The sequence below is a fragment of the Condylura cristata genome, unplaced genomic scaffold (genome assembly GCF_000260355.1).
Source record: "Condylura cristata isolate star-nosed mole 26May11 unplaced genomic scaffold, ConCri1.0 scaffold00005, whole genome shotgun sequence".
NCBI lineage: Eukaryota > Metazoa > Chordata > Mammalia > Eulipotyphla > Talpidae > Condylura > Condylura cristata.
Window position 1 is genome coordinate 31,048,569 of NW_004567106.1, and position 20,512 is coordinate 31,069,080.

A 20,512-nucleotide genomic window follows, 5' to 3' on the forward strand; every position below is an offset into this window, starting at 1 on the left:
AAAAAAAAAAATGTAGTAGATGCACTTGTTGGGATCATTTTGAGCTCTACTGTCAACTGAAATCAGTTGAGCATTTGAACCAAATTCTCCTTTGCTATAGTTACCATCACTGACACAATGCCAAGATACCCCAAAATGGGAGATATGAACAATTCTTTCACGTTTTAACAATGACTAAATTTGATAGACAGAATGGCAACTAAGCAAAATTTACAGAGCTTAATTGATGGCCTTTAATCTGTATAATTTAAAAATGAACCACTCAGGACCCTATTCAGGAAAATATTCATATCTGTTCACAGCAGGCAGGGTTTCAAGTAACAACCACCTGGAATATTATACTAGATATAACTTACTTTTGAAGGGCCTAATTTATAAATATTATAAGACCCCTCAGAATCATCCTTACACAAGCAAAAATGTACAGAAAAAAAAGGGATGTGAACTAATTATTTGCTAAATGCTAATTATTTGCTAAAGTATTTACTACTAAAAAAAGGGAATGTGAACTACTTCTAAAAAAACACCTGGAGGCAACTTTCAAAGATTAAGCTCTCACTGCTGGGTTTACTCAGCATGTCCCTAGAGTGCAGGGAAAGTCTTGGTTATTTAGACATTTTTGTTGTTTGGAATCTGGATAAACAGAATTTAGTGTTTCTTGAATGTTCCATTGTGGCTTTTAACCAGAACAGTGATGAGAGCTCATGTTGGTAGTTCAAATTTCACTCTTCTTTGAGCAGAAAATTATCGGATTTGCTGCAAATTACTGAATATTGGTCTCCTGCAATAGGCTCTTGGAAGAGAGTAGAAATGGAGGGAGGGAGGACCACTTTGGGAAGGACTTAAAGAACAGGCAGAGCCAAGAACGAGGCAGGGTGTTATGGAGGGTGAGGGCTATGGCAGTATCCATGGACTGCCCCAAGACCACCACAGGAAACCTCTGGAGCATCAAGAGGAGGCCACACCCACTGGGCAAGCCTCCCTCAGGGTCAACTCAACCTCCACCTCTGAGCTTCAGAAGGCCCATCTGTGGTGGGCTAGACTCCAACCTTCAGATCTCAACTCTTTTGCTAGTGCCCGGTAACTCCCATACGGTCAATGATCAGGACCTTATTCTGACAGGCTTCTTGGATCATGGTCATTGACCCCTTAAGGTCAATGAAATACTAGAGATGACCATCCTAACACCCTAAGTTTCTGTCTCTGCTCCAAATCCATGTTGTGGTGGGCGTGACACCATCAGGGCTCAAAGTAAAATTATAATGACTGATAGTTGGTCTTTCCCAAATGTGGAACAAGTAAATGCCAATGAGAAAATATTCAGGGAATAGATTCAGAAAATATTCCTTGAATATTTTCTATGGGATGTGCCCTCTCTTGCATGTTTTCACAGCACCCTACTTCTTGTAGTAGATAATTTTTTACACCACGGTAAATAATTATTTATAGAATTACATGTTTGCTTCTACCTGTAGACTACATACTAACTAAAACAGGGAGTTTTGTTTCCACAGTATCCTAATGCCTAACACAGTGCCTGGAATGTGGAAGATTTGCTGACTGAATGAATTATGGGTGAGCTTCCTGCATTTAGATGTATATATTCATTCAAATATATAAAGAAGACTCACTACCTATAATTATACACTATATCTTCTTTATTAAGTATTATCTTAAACTTTTTCATATCTTAACAACTTAGGAACACTTAGGTTTTCACACACTAATGAGGACCCATTTATTTTAATATCAGTTGCTAAGAGATCTTCAAAGAATATACTACAATAAGTCTATTAATGACAAACTGTGAGGTCATTCTCTATGCTGCTACAGATTATTTTATGTGTCTCATATTTAATAATTATTTTTCTTAGCCATTTTTCAAAAAGGCCCTGAGGTGGTCATATAAGCACTTTCCTTCCATATGGGGAAACTGGAACCAAGGAAAGTCATTTCCGGTGAGCCAAAGAAAATTGAAAACCAAAAACCAGAGCTAGAAATGCAGAAATCTCTCTGCTTAATGCTGTATCCCAAGGCTATAAATAGCCACAAAAAGAGGCAATAAACCTTGGTCAAAATAATAAACACTTAGCTCCTAAATACCGAGTTGTAATTGGGTAATAAGTTAGCCCAACCAAATTATGGCAAGCAAGTGATGATGTACTAAAATACTGTGTTAGTATTCAAGTAAAGAAAATTTCATTCTAAGTGTAAGAACCTACTTATCCTTTTTGATATTCACCTCCTCCTCTGTTTAAATAGGCATTAAGAACATATTTCAGAGTTACTTAATTGATTTTCATTAGGAAAAAAAAAACTGATAAACAACTCCTCAAACACCAGTTTCTTCCTTCTCTGAACCCTGGAACATAGTGTCAATATCACTCATTTAGCAAATAATTATTACTATTCATTTACTGGTGTTTTTTTAACTTCTCATGAGGATATGATTTATCTCATCTCCCTAACTGGACTCTTAAGTTTCCTGAGAACAGAGGAAATACTTTTGGATATTTTCATGTATTTTCTGAAGACCATAGTACCTAGCACAGGATATGAGTACAATAAAAAAAAAATTCTGAGCCATCTGACTTTTCCAATTAAAAGGGTGGGTGAGAGCACCAATTAATATACTAAAATATGGACTCTGGAGGGAATAGTAGAATAATAATTTCTTAAGTTGTTCCTTTGGAATTGCTTAATTAAGTGATTCAGTTAAGGCCCTCTTCCCTAGGTCATCTCTTTGCAAAGTCCTCACTCACAACCATGACTCTCAGGGCCATGACTCCAGGCCAAAATGCTCCCCACAATTCCACACTGGGGCCCCCATGGCTCTTTGAACATTTGAACTAGAGGTAACTCTAGTTCAACGTGTCTAAACCCACATTTATCATTCTGCTTTAGCCAAGCTGTTTCTCTCCATGGTTCCAAACAAGGCAAAGACATTCAAATCAAAACAAACTTGGAAAAAACTTCTCCTCTGTCTCTGCTCTAAATCTAAATTCTATCAATTCACACATTAACTATGTTCTCTATTCTTTCCTCCTTAGTGGCACTATTGCAATTCAAGTGCCACAGTCCAAACGGACCTCCCATCTCATCTCCAGCCTGCTCTTCATACTTCCAACCTAAGACCCAAATCTCATTTTGTTATTCTCCAGTTGAGTCTTTTTTTTTTAACAATTTCTTATAACTTAAAGAATTAAATGTAAACTCCTTGAAACTACATGTATCCAAAACATATTATTGGAAAGATGAATAAATACTGGCTAGAACACCAATTGTTTTGTGTGTAGCAAAATATGTTCAAATATTAGCCTTCTTAAACTATGACCCTATTACTTATAGTTAAAAAGAAAGTAAACATTTTTAAATTCCATGTATCACTACCTGGCTCATGCCTTCCTTTGCAACATTACCTGTCACCCTTCTTCATTGGCCAACGTTTGTCAGGTCTCAGTATCTTGCACACCTATTCTCTCCATTCATGAACTTCTGACTATCCCTCAATAGGACTCCAAGTGAGGGTTGCAAGAAGATATTGACTGCACAGTCAACTTTAAGGAAAGTAAGTAAAACTCTGGGGATTGATTTGTAGAGGAAGGTAACCCTACCATGTAGACAGCTGATGAACCAATTGGGAGACAACTGTTTCTGAGGTGGCCTGTCAAGTATCTCCATGTAATTCCATGAATGAGAGTGACAGACCCAGCTACACCCTTGCCACTGGTACTAATCAAGGAGAGCTGAGCATATTAAAGGCCCCTAGGACACAGGCTATCTCCTTAAGAAGTAAAAGCAGGCCCTCCCTGGTGGCGCAGCACTGAGAATCTAAAGCCACTTCCGCATGAGTTCGATTCCCGCCTGCCCCGGAGGTGACCACATGGCATGGCAGACCTCTCCTGACTCGCCCACTGCTCCCCTCAGCAGTGTACTTCATAGATCTACCTGTTCTGCTCCCCGCTCTGTCTCTGGTGAAGCCTCTCGCCACCCCTGAGCCTCTGGCCTGTACCCCAGTTCTGTATGAACAAATAAGTAAATCTTTAAAAAAAAAAAAAAAAGAAGAAGCAAAAGAAGTTTTTCCAGTTTCCAAAAATCCAGCTCCAAATCCTGGGATGACTTATTCCAGGCTGCTAGGGGTGGAAGGGAACTCTTTTCCTTGCATTTTTGCAAAAGGCTGACATGAATGAAAGGAATCTATGTAAATGTCTTCTTTGTATCTCTCAGGATACCCCAGAACAAGAATACAGCTCACTGCTCACTATAATTAGCTCCTCTAGCCTGCAAAGACAGAGGTAGCTTCTGGCACATCTCTCATCCACTCTTAACTATAGTCAACATATCCTACTGTTCCTCCATTCATCCTTGTCAACATCATTTACTAGCCAAGAATGAAGGAAGGACAAGTAAGTATCCTGTATAGTTTTGTATAACCAGGATTCATTAAAGTAACTGCACATAATAGACACTCAGTTGAACGTTAACAGAATAAACTCATGTTTGAACACTAATGACACATTAAAAATCTGAGATGCGTAGAAAGAAAATATAGAGGGCTTAATTAAATAAGAACTATGAAACCAAAGATAGAGCTTCCTTGCTTAGCTTTCCCTTCTGTTTTTGCTGTGTGGTTAGGAAGAATCTGTGCTGCAGTGAGGTATAGTTGAGTTCTTTCAAACTCCAAAAAGACTAAGTGGGAGCAGTGCAGACAGACTCAGAAAAACAATGGCGCACTGTCTTCTCCATCAGTTTCACTTTGAGTATTAGCCTCAATATGTCCTAACACAGAAAGGTCTCCATGAAGTAGGAAATGGCATCAGAGCAGCCACCAGCAAAGCCTAGAAGACAGGAAAGCTGCTCTCTTTCCATGGCCAATTGAACAAACTCACTGAAGAACTCTAGTGTTCGTGCTCACCTGAGACCCAAGAGCATTGCCAGAAAAGTGAAACTCTATTACTGGCCAGTTTTGGATCTTGAGCTGATTCCTATTGTGGGGAGCAAGAGGTAGAGAGAGGGTGGGTCTATTACCATAATAATAGGAGTGGGAAAACTTGTGGACAGACAAAATGATATTCCCAGGATAGTAAGCAAATAAAAACTGGAATTAATTATAGGCTTTAGTTTATAGTATATGAAATAAAAGTAAGTGTACCCTAATATGCAAAATGTTAAAAGAAGGCAATAAAAATACTGTCAGCCTGTTATACTGATATTAATCAATTAATTAATTAATTAATTAATAATGCAAAAAAGCATCATCGTCATCATAGAATGCTGTACAAACAAAATATATTATACTGAATACCTCATAGTTTGGCAAAAAAAAAAAATACACAATAGCTTAATTACAACTCTGATAATAAATGCCAAGAAATATGTGGAACCTGTTCTCTTGCCATCAATTTTTTTTGAGCTAACAGATTATTTTTTTAATAATATAATAGTTTATTTTATATCAGTCATCAATTTAAAAAAAAAAGTACAGAAGAACTATTCTGTCATACAGCAGACTGGTGATAGAAAATCTCTTGTTCTGGACCTAAGATTCACATCATGACTCAAACTCCCAAAGCCATGGGGTTCCCTTACATCATCAGAGGAATAAAGCACAGCATGGTCAGATTTCCCCTGATTTGAAAATTCCCTTAAAAAATGGGGAATGAGAGGTGCTCTTAAGAACCCCATCACTCCTACAGAGGGAGGACATGGGAATACAGCTGAGGTGTACCAAAATGTAAAACTAAGACCGCCCCCCCCCCCAGAAATCTAAAGACAATGCCCTTCTGACATCTGCTCCCCTCCAGCTTAGACGGCTCACATGTGGAAGGATGGGTAGGTGCACAGGGAGGCAGAGGGACTCTACACCCCTTGAACAGCAGTGGGCCTTGGTATACAGTGGGTGCTTACAGGAAAGGGGAATCTGTGTATAACAGTAAACACTTAGGCTTTGTGTGGGTTGTTGTCAGCTCAGCTGCGGTAGTGTTTCAAGTTCACATTTTCAATATTTGAGGCACAACGATAATATTGATAATGTTCTAAAGCTAGGTTAAGAGTTCTTAATAATGTTCTAAGGCTAGGTTAAGAGTTCTTCCTGTTCTTTACCAGAGAAAGCTGTGAAACATCCCTCAGTTTCAAATACATATTGATAATTCACTACATTTCAGGGAGTATTGTAGACACTGGGGCTACTCCAATGATCAAAACATGGGGCGGGGGGAACCTTTTGTTCTTATAGAGCTTATATTCTATTTGGAGGAGATAGAGAGTAAACATAATAAATAAATGATGCTGTGAAATGAGATAAATGTATGATTTTTCCCTCTCATGGTGACAGAAAGACAGGAAGCACTGATGGGGGATGGGTGGGGTTATGATATAAGAGAATCACCACCACCCATGTTTTCCTAAGCTGTGAGCTCTTGGTAGGATGTTGTCCTCATCCTCAGGCTGCTGATAATGACCACTGCTCCCCAGAACTGAAGAAGAGGAGCTGTGGAAAGACATAAAGAACCTGGGTAAACACAAAAATGGGATTCTGCCTAGGGTATGGCCTTGTCACATCTTGCCCTGACCTTATTTATGTCAGCTTAGATTTCCATCCACCACCTCCTTCCATGATGTTAATAAGACCTGCCTCCTCCCTAATTCATGGCAAAATGTGTTGATAGGTAATATGGCCAACAGGCTGACCTGAATGCATATTTATCTTCATTTTGAATATTTAAAACGTTCACATGTGAGTCTTCATGTTCCCTTCATCATCTATTCATTGAGCACCTACTATATGCCAAGCTCTGTTTAGAAACTAGAAGCACAACAGTGAACAAGACACAACGTCTCTCCTCAAGAAACTTACATTCTAATGGGGAAGATGAAACATTCAACAGTAGATTAAATGGGGAAGAATCTGACAAGAAGGAGGCAAGATACCACTGAGTAGTTCAGTCCAGATGTGAGATGATCAAGTTGTGATGGCTCTCAAGCTGAACTGAATTCGATGTCAGGTCCCCTGTGGTCACCATAAGCGCTTTCCAGAAGGGTGCCAAGGTAATTAATTGATATGAAAAATCTATTGTGACTACTGGGTCTTTCTACAGTGATGAAAGACAGTTTCCTTTCTCTAACAGTCTGTTTCATGGACAAATCAACAAATACTTTACTATCTCCTAAGGTGCTGATTTTGTGAACTGCAAAAATGTTATTCCATATTGTGTAAATAAGATTGTGCTTTGACTTTCCAAATCTTTAACAACTTATTATAGCACTACTGTTTTGTCAAAAAAAAAAAAAGTGGTAGTAAAATGTATCACATTGATTTTTTTAAAAATGCCATAATAACAAAAGTAAACCTGTCCTTTTCAAATTAGAAAGTGAAGCTAGAGATTTGTTTGAATTGCTGTTGGGCAGTACATCTAAGCAGGAAGGATAAAAAGTTTAAAAAAATCAAAAAGAATCAACCCACACGTTTTATGCTCAACAGCACAGGGTGCTGGGTAGATACAAGAGACTAGAAAATGAACATGCTGATAACATTGCACCCCAACAACTTGGGGAAAGAAGCCTAACAGATGTGAAACAGAGAAAGCGACAAAAGTGTATTGTGTTGAACTCTGTCCCGCACAAGTTCCCACCTCAGTCTTTTGCCAAACACTGCTCTCTAGCCTGAGTACCTCCAGAGTAGGTTTGAGTAGTGAAGTAGGCCAGGAAAACACTCACTGAGTGTGTGCACACGAGACTCAGTGGAGGAGGCCAGTTAGAATTTGCAGACACAACAGACTTTCAGTATGCACCACAATAGGATCAGATATAAAGTTCATTTCACATGACATGAGCTCACTGTAAATATCCCTCTGTAAGAGGTACTGCCTTGCATGTATATCAACTGCCAAGAGAGCCTGCAGGCCAGCTGGCAAGGTTTCCCAGTAAGTTTACAGCTTCAGCTTGCAGCAGTCAGACAATTCAAAAATCAGATTCTTTGGCATAGTCTCCCAGTGGGATTAATGACAATGAAACTTACTTCCATTTTTCATGGAAGGGCTTTTATAAATTGCACTTTGTATCAAGGCCCCTTAAAGAGACACCACAACCTTCTTCCTTCCCTTTAGAAGTTTTGCATGACTGGGTGGGGTATGATCTCCCCTAAGATGAAGCTGGCTGACTCAGATCAGTGCCCTTACTTATTTATTTTTAGTGGGGGGAGGACACACATGTTTATTGCTTTTATAAACAATAATTGTAACAAAACAAAACAAAACAAAAAAAACTGATGGTTTGCCCTTCACTGTCCTTCATAGGAACAGAATGGCTGGAAAATACACTTGGAGAAAAACTTTTTTTTAAACTGTACTCAAAATTTGATGCCAAATATCTGATGAAATGAATATCTGATAGTTATGGCAGGTGACTTTGGGATCTGCCCCAACTGAAGAATAGAGTATAAACATACAGCTATCACTATGACTTCATGCCTGGGATGGCCAGCAGCTCGTTATTTATTAAATCATTTTACACATACATACACACACATGAAATCCTGTATTTTTAGGTTACCTCTCCTCTATACCCAAAAACCAGGTAAAAGTTAAAAAAGTAAAGAAATTCTCTCAGACCAACAAGAATTTCTTTATTGAAAGCAAATGTCCCCCTTTACTGCATAAATGTTGCTAAGAAATTCAAATACTGCTTGTAAGCCCCACTTTCTCCAAAACAGCCCTTCTTTCCAGTAACCATTTTTCTGCTAGAAAGAACCCTAAGAAAATATCAGAAGTTGAAAGAGGATCAAAAGAGAATTTAAGCCATTAGAAAGTAGGTTGAATGTGAACTCTTGGTTAAGTTGTTTGACCTAACAAGGTGTTTTTTGCAAGCACTTTGCAGGAAAAAGCTGCCTTTGATTGCAAATCTTGGTTCCCAAACTTTTTTCCCTGGGCAGAACAAACATCACCATGCCTACTGAACTACTACAACTGAAATCAAAGAACATCTTCCCTACTGCAAAGAAAACAAGGAAACAACAAAGCAGTGTAAGAAAAAGACAGGTCTGTCAAAAAGGAAGGTAGCAGTGACTGTAATTAACAGGCAGTTGTGGAACTTCTAGGGCTATATTTAAAAGGCCATGCAGGAGAGGCAGCAGGTCTAGCAGTGATATTGTGGCTATGCAGTAAAATACTGATGGGAGAGGGTAAAGGGACAAGAAAAGTAAACAGATTTACTTACAGTCCTCGGAGGCGAAGCCAAATTTTCTCGATCTGTTCGGGTTGCAGGTACTTCAGAGAGTTGCTCTCAAATTCTTCAATCTCCTTGGTGGGGGACTCCATAGCTGCAGGTTATCACTGGGAGTGAGACCGAGAGAGTTTGGGCTGTCCCCTCCCTGCCTCCACACTCAGTCAGGCCCTGGAGCCCCAGGCAGGCTCTGTTCGTGTTTGTCACTTTCTCAGTGCGCTCCCCCTTCTGCGCCCCCACAATCCGGACTTAAAGCTGGCTCCGATGAAGGATGACACCAGGCCCAGGTGACCCTGGGAGACAGCTGCTGAAACCAGACATGGTCCCGGGCTAGTGCCCAGGGGTACAGATTGTGCTCGTGCTCAAAGAAGCACCTCAGACCTATTTGAGTCTCTCTTCTTTTTTTTCCTTCTTCCTCTTCTTTCTTTTTAAACAAAGCCACAGGAGCGATCAGTATGACAGCTGAAGGATTTGGAGGGGAGGGGACCGAGTTGGAAGGAGAGGAAGCAAAGAGGAAGAATGGAAAGGGGAGGGGGTGAGCAGCGGGGGAAGTCGGCGCCGGGCGGTGTAACTGACCCTTTAGGCCAGGAACCTTGGCTCAGCCCCAGCCCTCAGTCCTGGGGCGCCGCGCTGTGCCCCCTCTGTGCCCTTTTCTTTACCTCGCTGCCGCTGCGCCCCCTGTTTTCTTTCACTTACCAGCAGCTCTACTGACAAGCGAGAAAACTGACAACTGAGAAAAGTCGTCAGCGCTCAAGGCGGGCGTCTGGTCTGGCACCCGCGAGCGCCAAGGGAGGGGCGCACCGAGGGGACACCGCTGTGTGCAGGGCACACGCCCACGGGGGACCGCTTCGGACCCCAAGAGCCGCGCGCCAGGGCCTCCGCCGGGTGTATAGATGGTTTCTTCTGAAGTCCGCACAAAATAAATACCACGGCAGCAAGCGCGCAAATCCGAAGGGAGGTCTGTGTCCTCCCGCGGGACTGTGGGGCAAACAGCAGCAGCTAGGTTCCGCCGAGTGTGTGCTGCGAGTTCATTTACAGCTCTCACTTACACACTCACCGGGAGCTGTTTCCATTTTGATGGACTGTAGGAACAAACAAACCGCACATCCACATTTGCGAAGTCCTGATACATTCTTGCTAATGGAAGCTCCCCACCCCCTTCCCTCTCTAAATAAACAAATAGCAAATAAATAAGTAAACCTACAGCGAGGAGTTTCCAATGGTTTATGCCACATACGCCTCAGAGGTCCCCGTTGGGTGATGGGGTAGCAGATGTTGAGGCTGGTAATTGTTTGGGCTCCACAAAGCAGCCCCTCCTCCTCAGTGTGTCCCTACTCCTGTGTCATTCACAATGCCCATGAATGAGACTGGAGGAGTTGGATCAGGTATGGAATTAGGGACAGGGAAGGTAAGACAGAGAGGGGCCAAAGACAGAAAAAGAAAAAAACTGATGCTGAAGTTGATTGCAGCCCTGCGCATAGAACTGGCACTCAAACTCCCTTCTAGAGGAAGCCAATTCCACTTCCCAGGGTCCATTTCAAACACACCACTTCAGCTGGCCGATACAGTATTTTTTTCCCTCGCTGATAGGTAATGATTCTTTCAATCACACTCCTTTCATTCTTCTATCAGATCCTGCTTCTCAAAAGTAAAATCCACGTAAAAGTGAGAACTATTATAGTTGTTCATTGCGCAAGTAAAGGTCCATTCATGTGACCTTGATAGAGGAATAAAATGACACTGTCTAAAACCTAAATGCTCACCCACTTAGCAGTTAGCATTTACTTTCCAGAAGTGAGAAGCAAGAGAGATGAGAATGGCATGGTCAGCCCCACACATTCCAGCAGAAAAGGTGTGTGCACCAAAGTGAGTAGACAGACCTGTCGGTAGAAAAGGACTTGTATACTTACCTGTCACATACTCTGAAGTCACCTCGTTAAAGTCAGTCCTTCAAGGTTTTCTGATAGCACATACATGTTCACTGAGTCAAGGCATTTACTATTAAACAAAACAGCATTACATGGCCAACATAATACATGGAATTCACTTTGGGGAATAAAACCAATTACCCATCTAATGTTACCTAGTAAGGAACAGTGTCTGGAGAGAAGGGATGTTAAAAAAGAGATTAACTCCAAATGGGGTTTCCATCCATTTCTGCATGTTGGGCAAAATATGGAAGTGCAATGATGATATGATGATAACAAAAGTAAACATATCAAAAGCTCTCTATAGTTGACGGGTCTACACTCACATGACATTGGGGTCATTAAACAAATCTCAAGCCTAAAACACATTTAATGTACCTGGCTTGCCAAACATGAGAGCTGCCCTAACCTATCTCAAGGATGTTCAAAACACCTACAATTAGCCCACAGTTGGGCAAAATCATCTAACACGAGATCTTTTATAATAAAGCGATAAATATCTCGGACACAGGTAATTTTTACATTGCCATCATGGGATGTGAAAACACAAGATCCAAAAAATTGTAGTGACACAGTGTACTGTAAGTATTAGTTATTCACCTCTGCCTGAATAGCACTGTAGCCTTCTCCAACTCCCTAGTGCCCAACATAATAGGACACTGTCATTCTGCCAGTCTATGAACCAAGAAAAGCTCAAAACTTTAAAAATTCCAACTTTTACTGGATGAATTTTGCTTTTCCAACCTTATAAATTCAAAAATTATAGGACAAGTCATTGTACGTTGCATACCATCTGTATTATTCCCCATTCTACAGTAAGAAAACAGAAATGCTAAGAGGTTATCTAGAGCAAGAGAGAATTGAATTGGGAAGACCAGAGCTTGAGTAATGGCTCATTACCCTATCTAATACAAAGTTTTCCCCCTCACAGAGTCCCATTTTCTAAAATTATTAAATGAAGAATGTAGGCCAAAAATACAAGCATATCCCTGCCACCTTTATGATCGTATGAGGTCATCTGGAAAGACATTGGGCAAGAAATTGCTGAAAAGAGAAATTCATAATGCTGAATGTATACCTGACTACACCATGATTTCTCTGAAGAACAGCCTGAGAAAAGAGGATAAAGGATGAAATTCATCTTTCTGCCCAACATCATATCTATGACATTTTCCTGTTTTGGATTTTGATTAAGTCATACAAAACAAATGGAGTGGGGGAGGAATGAGTCTTTCACTGCAATTATACAAATACGACAGGAGGACAAAACTATTCTTTAAGTCAAGTTTCTGAAACATGACTTTACTTCATTTTGAAAACTTTTAAAAACTAAATATATATTGGGCCCTCCCTGGTGGCGCAGCGGGTTAAAGCACAGCACAAAAAAGCTTAAGCCACTTCCGCAAAAGTTCGATCCCCGCCTGCCCCGGAGGAGATGCACATGGCGTGGCAGACCTCTCCTGACCTGCCGCTGCTCCCCTCAGCGGTGTACTTCATCGATCTGCCTGTTCTGTACCCCACTCTGTCTCTGGTGAACCTCTCACCCTCCGCATCTCTGGCCTGTACCCCAGTTCTGTACAAATAAATAAATAAATCTTTTTAAAAAAAAAACTAAATAAGTATTAGAAAATTGATTTGGATAGAATGCTGCTATATTTTACAATCATAATCACTTTTGGAATAGGAAGGAACCATCAATATAATCTAGTTTAGAAGTTTCAAACTTTTTAAGCAACAGAATATTTTATTTCAAATACTACCCAAGGCATATGTCAGATGTTAAAAGAAAAGCTACGCCCACTCCAGTTAAACAGGCCAGGGAGTAAGTAGTTCATCCTCAGGGACACAGTTCATCTCTGTCTCCTCCATGGCCTGTCTTTGGGTGCCCAATGTTCCCAATTCATGCATGAAAAAATGAGACCAAATACCAGAAAATATCTTTGGATTCCTTCTTCCTAACCCAGAGTTCCTTCTAACCACATTAGGAAAAGTATATCTTCTCTCTGCCAACAAAATCTTACTACTATTACATGCATGAGACTATTATGTCACTCAGGCTTTGTTCTATCTTCATCCCAGGTAAGATACTCTTAACAGCAGCAGCAGACCACATGGCCTACTGATATACCGCTCAGAGGCAAGAAAATACAGATTCAAACACACCCAAAAAACAGGTCTAAGAAAATACAAGTCACTCACAACTTTACTTTGGGAGTTAATTTTCATTGTAACTTCCTAACCCAGCTTTTTGAGTAAAAGCTTTTAGTAAATCTTATATGATGAAACATCACTGATTATAATCAGCATGCATAATATATAAAGATGCTTACATATATTTACATTATAGACACACATACATATAACTGCCAATCTATATGTAATTTAAATAGCTTCCCTACAGACATAGAGTAACTTAGCATATATACTAGCAAATCTCTGAGTCAATATTAAGGATCGCAGAGAAAATGAGCCCACTGTCCCTAGCAGAAACCCAAGAGAAGTTCAATCATAATATGACAAGGGAATAGGAATCAGGTTTGTAGGCATGAGGACAAGAATGCAGTTACCTGAAATCTAAGATTTCGTGATTCAGTAATATTCACAATAAGTACAACCACTACCACCCTTCCCAGGTATTAAGAAAATATACATGCCAAGCACTACCCTAAGAACTTCACATGTTATTTCCTTTCATTCTCAACAAAATACTTCAGCATGGTTCTTTATTCCTATTTACCAATAAAAAAAGAAAAAGTCCCAAAAGATCAAAGCACTTTTACAGAGTTCAAGTTTTAAACCCAGACAAGTGCGAAACTCATGTTCTTTCTCCTTTGGTTATACTACCTCCTTGCAGACACATTAAAAAGACAAGTAAAAAGGAACAAAACAGAGAGGGTGGGTCTACAGAAACACAGATGAAAGGTCACCAGTGCTGGGGAGCGGGGAAAGGATTAGAAGGCCACAGAGCAGAGCTGCCATTTGAACAACATACTAAAGGTAGGTAAGAAGTTGCTTACATGGAGGTGAGTGGTAGCAGAAGTTTCCAGAAAGAGAGCACTGAATGAAAGGAGACACAGAGCATAAGATGGGCTGGGCTGTCCAGTGATGTGCAAAAATCAGTGTATGACTAAGAAAAGAAGGAGAAAATGCTGGAAGGAACAGTCAGAGCTTTATCATCATGGAAGAAGCTTGGCTCTCTACTGCACTTGACAGGGAGTCCGGATGGGGTGCTTAGGCAGAGGGAAATGTGATCATGGACATGAGGGGGGTACATGCTGACCTGAATGTGCAGCACAAACTGAGGTCAATTCTCTGGAAACCTGACACAGAAATGTACAACAACTATGAAAAACCTGACACAGAAATGTACAACAACTATGAAAGGCACAGATGATAATCGAGGATCCCTAGGAGGAATCCAGAGGCAAATTCCAGCTTACAATGAAGGAAGAGTTAGATCAAGAGAGACAGATTCAGAAAAGGACAGCATCACACGACACACCCCGCCCCCAGGAGGACCCATCTTCCAGAGATTCTAGCTGCTTGTTTTGACCTCCATAAAGCAAGCCAGTGTCCTAGATACATTTTTCATGACTTGGCAGTGGCATCATGAAGAGAGTCTGTTGAGGAGGAAATTCTGGAGAAACATTTAGAACATCGGAAGTGGCACCACCAGCACAGCAGGCCCTCCTTCCCACCCACAACAGATGTGAGCCAGCCCCCATTACACACTGTCAGCAAAGGCTCTTCCCTCCCATTGGCTTCCCTTCTGGTAAAGAGGTCTCTTTGATGACGATCACACTGCTTTTCCCTTTGACATTGTCAGCTTGGTTTCTGATTTAGGGCAGGTTCTGTCCCAGGAACCAATACCACTAGACAAAAAGAGTACAGGAAGAGGCAGTGAGCTTGCCAAGGAACCCCCATTCTCAGCCCCACCTGAAATGGGGTCTCTAGATATTCCAGTTATCCAAAAAGAGGAGAAAGAAAGGGGAGAAGAGAGAAGATAGAATAACAGTTCAGGGGCAGTCAGATGTAACCTGCATGTGACCTGGGTTTTGTCTCTCTCTGGTGGGATCCTTTGTTGCTCTAACAGAAGAAACTCTCATGATCCTTCCAATGGAAGAATGAAATGACTTAGAGTAGAACTGGATCACATGAGACCTAGGTCAAGACATTTCTCTTCTTCAGCCATGGGTAGGTTGGGCTCAGTGACCTCTGCATGTCCTCCAGTTCTCACATCCAGTTCTCTCTTGATTTGAAACTCACAGTTTGGCCTACCTATTCTAACCAAGTTTTTCACTTCCAAAAAAAAAAAAAAGTTGTAGGAAAAAATCTGGAGACCAGGACCATCCATGGTGGCACAACAGGCTAAAAGCACAGGACTATGAAGCTATCCGCAGCCACTGCAGCACAAGTTCGATCCCCAGCCAAGGAGATGACCCATGAGGCATGGCAGACTTCTCCTGTCTCACCACTGCTCCCTTCAGCAGTGTATTTCAGTCAATTTGCCTGTTCTGCTCCCCACTCTGTCTCTGGTGAATCTTCTCACACCCTGTACCTCTGGCCTGCATCCCAGTTATTGTATGCATAAATAAATGAATCTTTTTAAAAAATCAGAGTCCAGTATCTGGCAATATTTGACTATAATAAGCATAATCTAGACTAATCAAAGCCATCCCCTTGTGCCCCTGAACAATGTGATTACTCACAGGGGGACACATAGCTAAACAGATATAATCCTAGTTTCCTCAGGGAGATTTGATGTGGTTACTGGAAAAAAGAAAGGCCTATTTCTCTCCTCTTTGAGATAAAAATCTCTAAAGCTTTAGACTCTCATGGCCCTTGAGTTGTCTTTCTGCCATGGGGTGAGAATATACCAGAAAAATAATGACATCAGCAAAGGGAGAAACAAATTAGAAAGACAGAGAAAAATGTGACAGGATCTGCTAAGCCCCTTGATCCTGCTATGCCTGGAGCCAAAGTTACCTATGAACTTTAAAGTTATATGACCTGAATAAATATTCTCCATTTGTTTCACTTAAATTATCTTAAATCAAATTTTCATCACTGGTAACTAAAATAATTCTAACAGAATTATTATTGTAAGGAGCTTAAAAAATTGTAAGGAGCTTAAAAAATTTTTCTGGCCCATACCTTAAACATTAGAATAGTATTTAATGTTTAACAGAGTAGTATTTCTTCTTCTAGCTCACCTATCCAAAAGTAAATGAAGGTGAATAAGCCAGAAAACAGCATAGAAACCTGGTGTGTGCAGAGCACTCAATGTAAACATAAGCTTTCATATATTTTGACAAATAAATATATCAATAATTTTGTTTCAGTAACTGATTGATCATAACCTATCAAAGCATCACCATATTACACACATTAGCCCTTCAAAACAACCATGAAGAGCGTGAATCACATATCATTACCAGACCCAGCTTAGAAATGGAGCACATGAGGTCCTCGAGGTCTGCTGGCTCGCTTGGCTGGTCCACCCTGCAGCCAGTCGGCCAGCAACACCATAGCAAGCCTGCCACACTCCTGACACTAGTGGCCACTCTGCCTCTCACAACACACTGCCAACCCAGCAAAATTAACCTGGCCGTACTAATGAAATTGAAATTTTTGTTCATGTCAAACTGCTGATGCAACAGTCGGTCAAATTCTGACTCAAATGCACATTAATCAACGGGTTGCTCTTCCTATCATTGTAAAGCAAAGTCTAACATGTAAAAACCTCAGTGTCTGTATTCAAACTCCTAGTTACACCAATAGGAAGGAACAGTCCAAGAAGGTGAGGTAAGTGTACACAGGAGTTGACACTCAATGGTTGCAAGGCTGGAACCACTGTCACAGCCCTGGACTCCTTGCCAGGGCGCCATTGCCTCTGAACTTCCGGTTCTCAAGAATGACTCCTGTTACCACCCAAGTTTTTGGTTCAATGGTTTGTTCATAGATAAATAGGAAGAATACACACTAGAAGCATAGACCATTGACCATGGCTTCCTATAGGAAAAAGATAAAGAAGAGGAATAATGAGGAGCCTGATGTGATGGGGTTAAAGAAACCAAGAAAGGGGCCTGGGCATAGGCGGGGTCATGCAGGCTGAGATGCCCTGGGACTACCATATGAAAGCCTAGTCTTTCTATGGTTGTTGTGTCAGAAGAGAACCCTTACGAGAAGACAGAGGTAGAAACTGGAAACTGGGTGATAAATGAAAAGTAGAAGTGTGATTTAACAATGATTTATAAAGATAGTGAAAAAGTGTTTTTCAAAAATTTTTTGAGGGCCCTCCCTAGTGATGCAGAGGGTTAAAGCACAGCACTGAGAATCTAAAGCTGCTTCCTCATGAGTTCAATTCCCGCCTGCCCCGGAGGTGACCACATGGCGCGGCAGAACTCTCCTGACCCGCCCGCTGCTCCCCTCAGCAGTGTACTTCGTCGATCTGCCTGTTCTGTTCCCCGCTGTCTCTGGTGAAGCCTCTCACCGCCCCTGAGCCTCTGGCCTATACCCCAGTTCTGTATGCTCAAATAAAATAAAATCTTTAAAAAAAAAAATTGTTTTTGAACTGCCATCAGAGAAGATTGGTAGGTTGCTGTCTCTGGGGAGAGGCAATAATCTCACAAACAAATGCTGGAATCTTTAAAATGCATGCATTCCACAAACATTTGCTGAGTGCTTCCTAGGTACCAGGCGCTCTGTGATAGAAAATATGTAGCAGTCAATAAAAACACAGGCCTGCATCTTGGAGCATCACTCTAATTGGGAAAACGGGTACCAAACATTTTATAAAACTACAAATACATCATGGTAAATCGTGAAAAGTGTTGAAAAGAAAATAAATAGAAGCCAGTGCAGAAAACAATGCAGGTGGGATTTATAAATAGGCTGGCATTTCTGTCAACTATAGCCTTGTATCAAACCACCCGCTGAAATTTAGTAGCTCAAAACAGCCATCATGCTTTATTTCTCATGATTCTGCAGTTGACCAGACAATGCTGGTCTTCTTGAGGGCTGTCCCTGCAGCTGCAGTCAGCTGGCACCTGGGGACAGATATCTGATATGGTATCACTGGTGTGTCTGGGGTCTTGGCAGAGACAGATGAAAGCCTGGGACTACTTACTTGCCTCATGATTTCTCTATATAGTCTCTCCATGTGGTAAGTTTCGATGTCTTTGGGTGACAGTAAAATGGTAAGAGCAAGTGCTCCAATATGGGAGAAATTGCCAGTCTTCTTAAAGGCCAGGCCTGCCACTGCCAAAGCATCACTTCTGCTGCATGTGGTTGGTTAAAGTAATCACAAGGTTAACCCTGATTCAACGGTAGGAGAATTAACTCTATTTCCTAAGGTAAAGTGAGTGGGGGCAGGGAGAGTGTCACAGATTCTACTGCCATCTAGGTGGTGGGGAATGGCCTCCTTGAGCAAGTGACACCTGAGCCCAGATCTGAATGAGAAAAAGGAGTCATCCAGGTAACAAGTAGGAGAGAGCATTCTGACAACAGGGAAGAGCAGAAAATTCTGAAGCAGGAAGGAACTAGAAGGAGGTAGGTTGTGACTGGCAGTTGTGACATAGGAAAAACTGGTCTGAGAATAAATGGAGGAGGAAGGTGAGTGGGGCCATCACAGAGTCTTGAGGGTAGATTTTAGGGCAAGCTTTCATTTCAAGTACAATGAGAAATCATTTAAAGATTTCAATAAATGTATGTAAAGGATCACTCTGTTACAAGGAAGAACATCCTCTGATTTCATAAGAGATAAATGCTAAATGAGCTCAAGAAAAGATCTGCACTCAAGAAAGACTCTAGACTTGCAAACTCCAGCACCCAAATCCACGATGACATCATTAAACTAATTCCCCAGTCTTCTGGAGGGTGAGATCATAAACATCTTATGTATCACTGTCCCCCAAGTGTACATAATTGACCAATGGACCAATGATCACCTGGGTTTCTTAGAAACGGAATATGAAATTCATTTCATTTATGGTCCAACATGATTGCTGCCACATAAACTATATTCAGCCAGCACACCTAAGACATGGAACCAAATGCATCTTCAACAAAACCAGATGTTAAGATGGAGTTACTCAGGAAACAGCAATAAGGCACTGTCCAAGATATATATTGGTGCGTAAAGAGTTATCTTTTGACTACTTAGCAGATGGACCTCTGGGTAAGTGAAATACGAGTTTGTGTAAATGACAGTGTTTTTGATTTTGTTCTCAGGGGCATCTAAATGACCCATTCCAGTCACTGTGATTCTCAGCAATGAAAGGATTTTTAAGATTCGGGAAAACAAAATAATAGCATCTTCATGAATGCCTTCTACCCACAAGTTCTGCCAAATTTAGCTTATAAAAAAGATTCTGCAGGCACCTTGATTTGGTCCATACTTGTGCAGACTGACAGAACCATCAGAAGTTGATGAGGGCTTTTATTTCTACTTCAAATATATTATAAACTACTAAAAGGAGGAGAGAAATGGAAATCTAGGGCTACCCTTCAATAGTAATTAGCATTCAAAGAAAATCTTAGACAGAGTTTCTAAAAGGATTTCTGTGCTGCCAGGACCACCACAGAACCCATGGACTCTCACATGGCATCCCCCACTCCCTGGTCTAAATGTAAGTGAAGAAATAAAAAATTATTTTCCTCACTGGGATTTAGGGAACCACTTGAGAATTACAACCAACGCATTGAAAGGAAAGAGTGCTGAGTCCTTGAAAATATCTCCATCAAGTCAATTAAGATCTGTTAGAAGTCACTCTGCTTTTACCATGGGCAAACTAAAAGGCCTTCTGAATCTATTAGTCTCTAAGAAAGATTTCATTTAATCCTTCCCTTCCGCCACCAAAATCCAAAAAGCATTTGTGAAAATCAGTCCCCCCCCCACACCCATCCATAAAACAACAGAAGCACCCTTCGAATTCACTGTAGAAATCATTATTGTTTGCCACAGTGGTTCCAATTTTAACTCTCAGAGCAAAAACTTCCAATGTTCCCAATATATGACTCTATCAGAAATCAAGCTTTTCTGGGCCCTCCCTGGTAGCTCAATGGCTTAAAGTGCAGCACTGCAAGGCTGGCTGCAGCCACTTCAGCTAGTTCCATCCGAGGCCAGGGAGGAGACCCACATGGCACAGCAAGAATTCTCCCCTTCTTGCCCGCTGCTCCCCTCAGCGGTGAACTTCGTCTATCTGCCTGTTCTGCTCCCCACTCTGTCTCTGGTGAAGCCTCTCACCACCCCTGCACCTCTGGCCTGTGCCCAGTTCTGTATGTATCAATAAATAAATCATTTTTTTAAAAAAAATTCAAGCATTTCCTTAGTGAGATAAGCCAGAAAAAGAAAGAAAAATACC

At 41.2% G+C, this 20,512-nt stretch overlaps 1 protein-coding gene across 8 annotated transcripts in view; it reads right to left on the minus strand.

The window, feature by feature from the left end:
* PDE1C (phosphodiesterase 1C, calmodulin-dependent 70kDa) overlaps positions 1-20,512 on the minus strand; it is a 465,170-nt gene that overhangs the window by 224,652 nt on the left and 220,006 nt on the right. The window contains exons 1-2 of one of the 8 annotated variants that reach the window (XM_004676840.2): positions 9,916-10,139; positions 9,214-9,329 (exon numbers count right to left, since the gene is read on the minus strand). The exons of 5 other annotated variants lie outside the window; for them this stretch is intronic. In XM_004676840.2, coding sequence (XP_004676897.1) covers positions 9,214-9,314 — 101 coding nt within the window. In that variant the 5' untranslated portion in view covers positions 9,315-9,329; positions 9,916-10,139. Of the gene's footprint in view, positions 1-9,213; positions 10,140-20,512 lie in introns of those variants that run through there. 2 more of the 8 variants (XM_012720876.1, XM_004676841.2) reach the window with 2 other exon arrangements.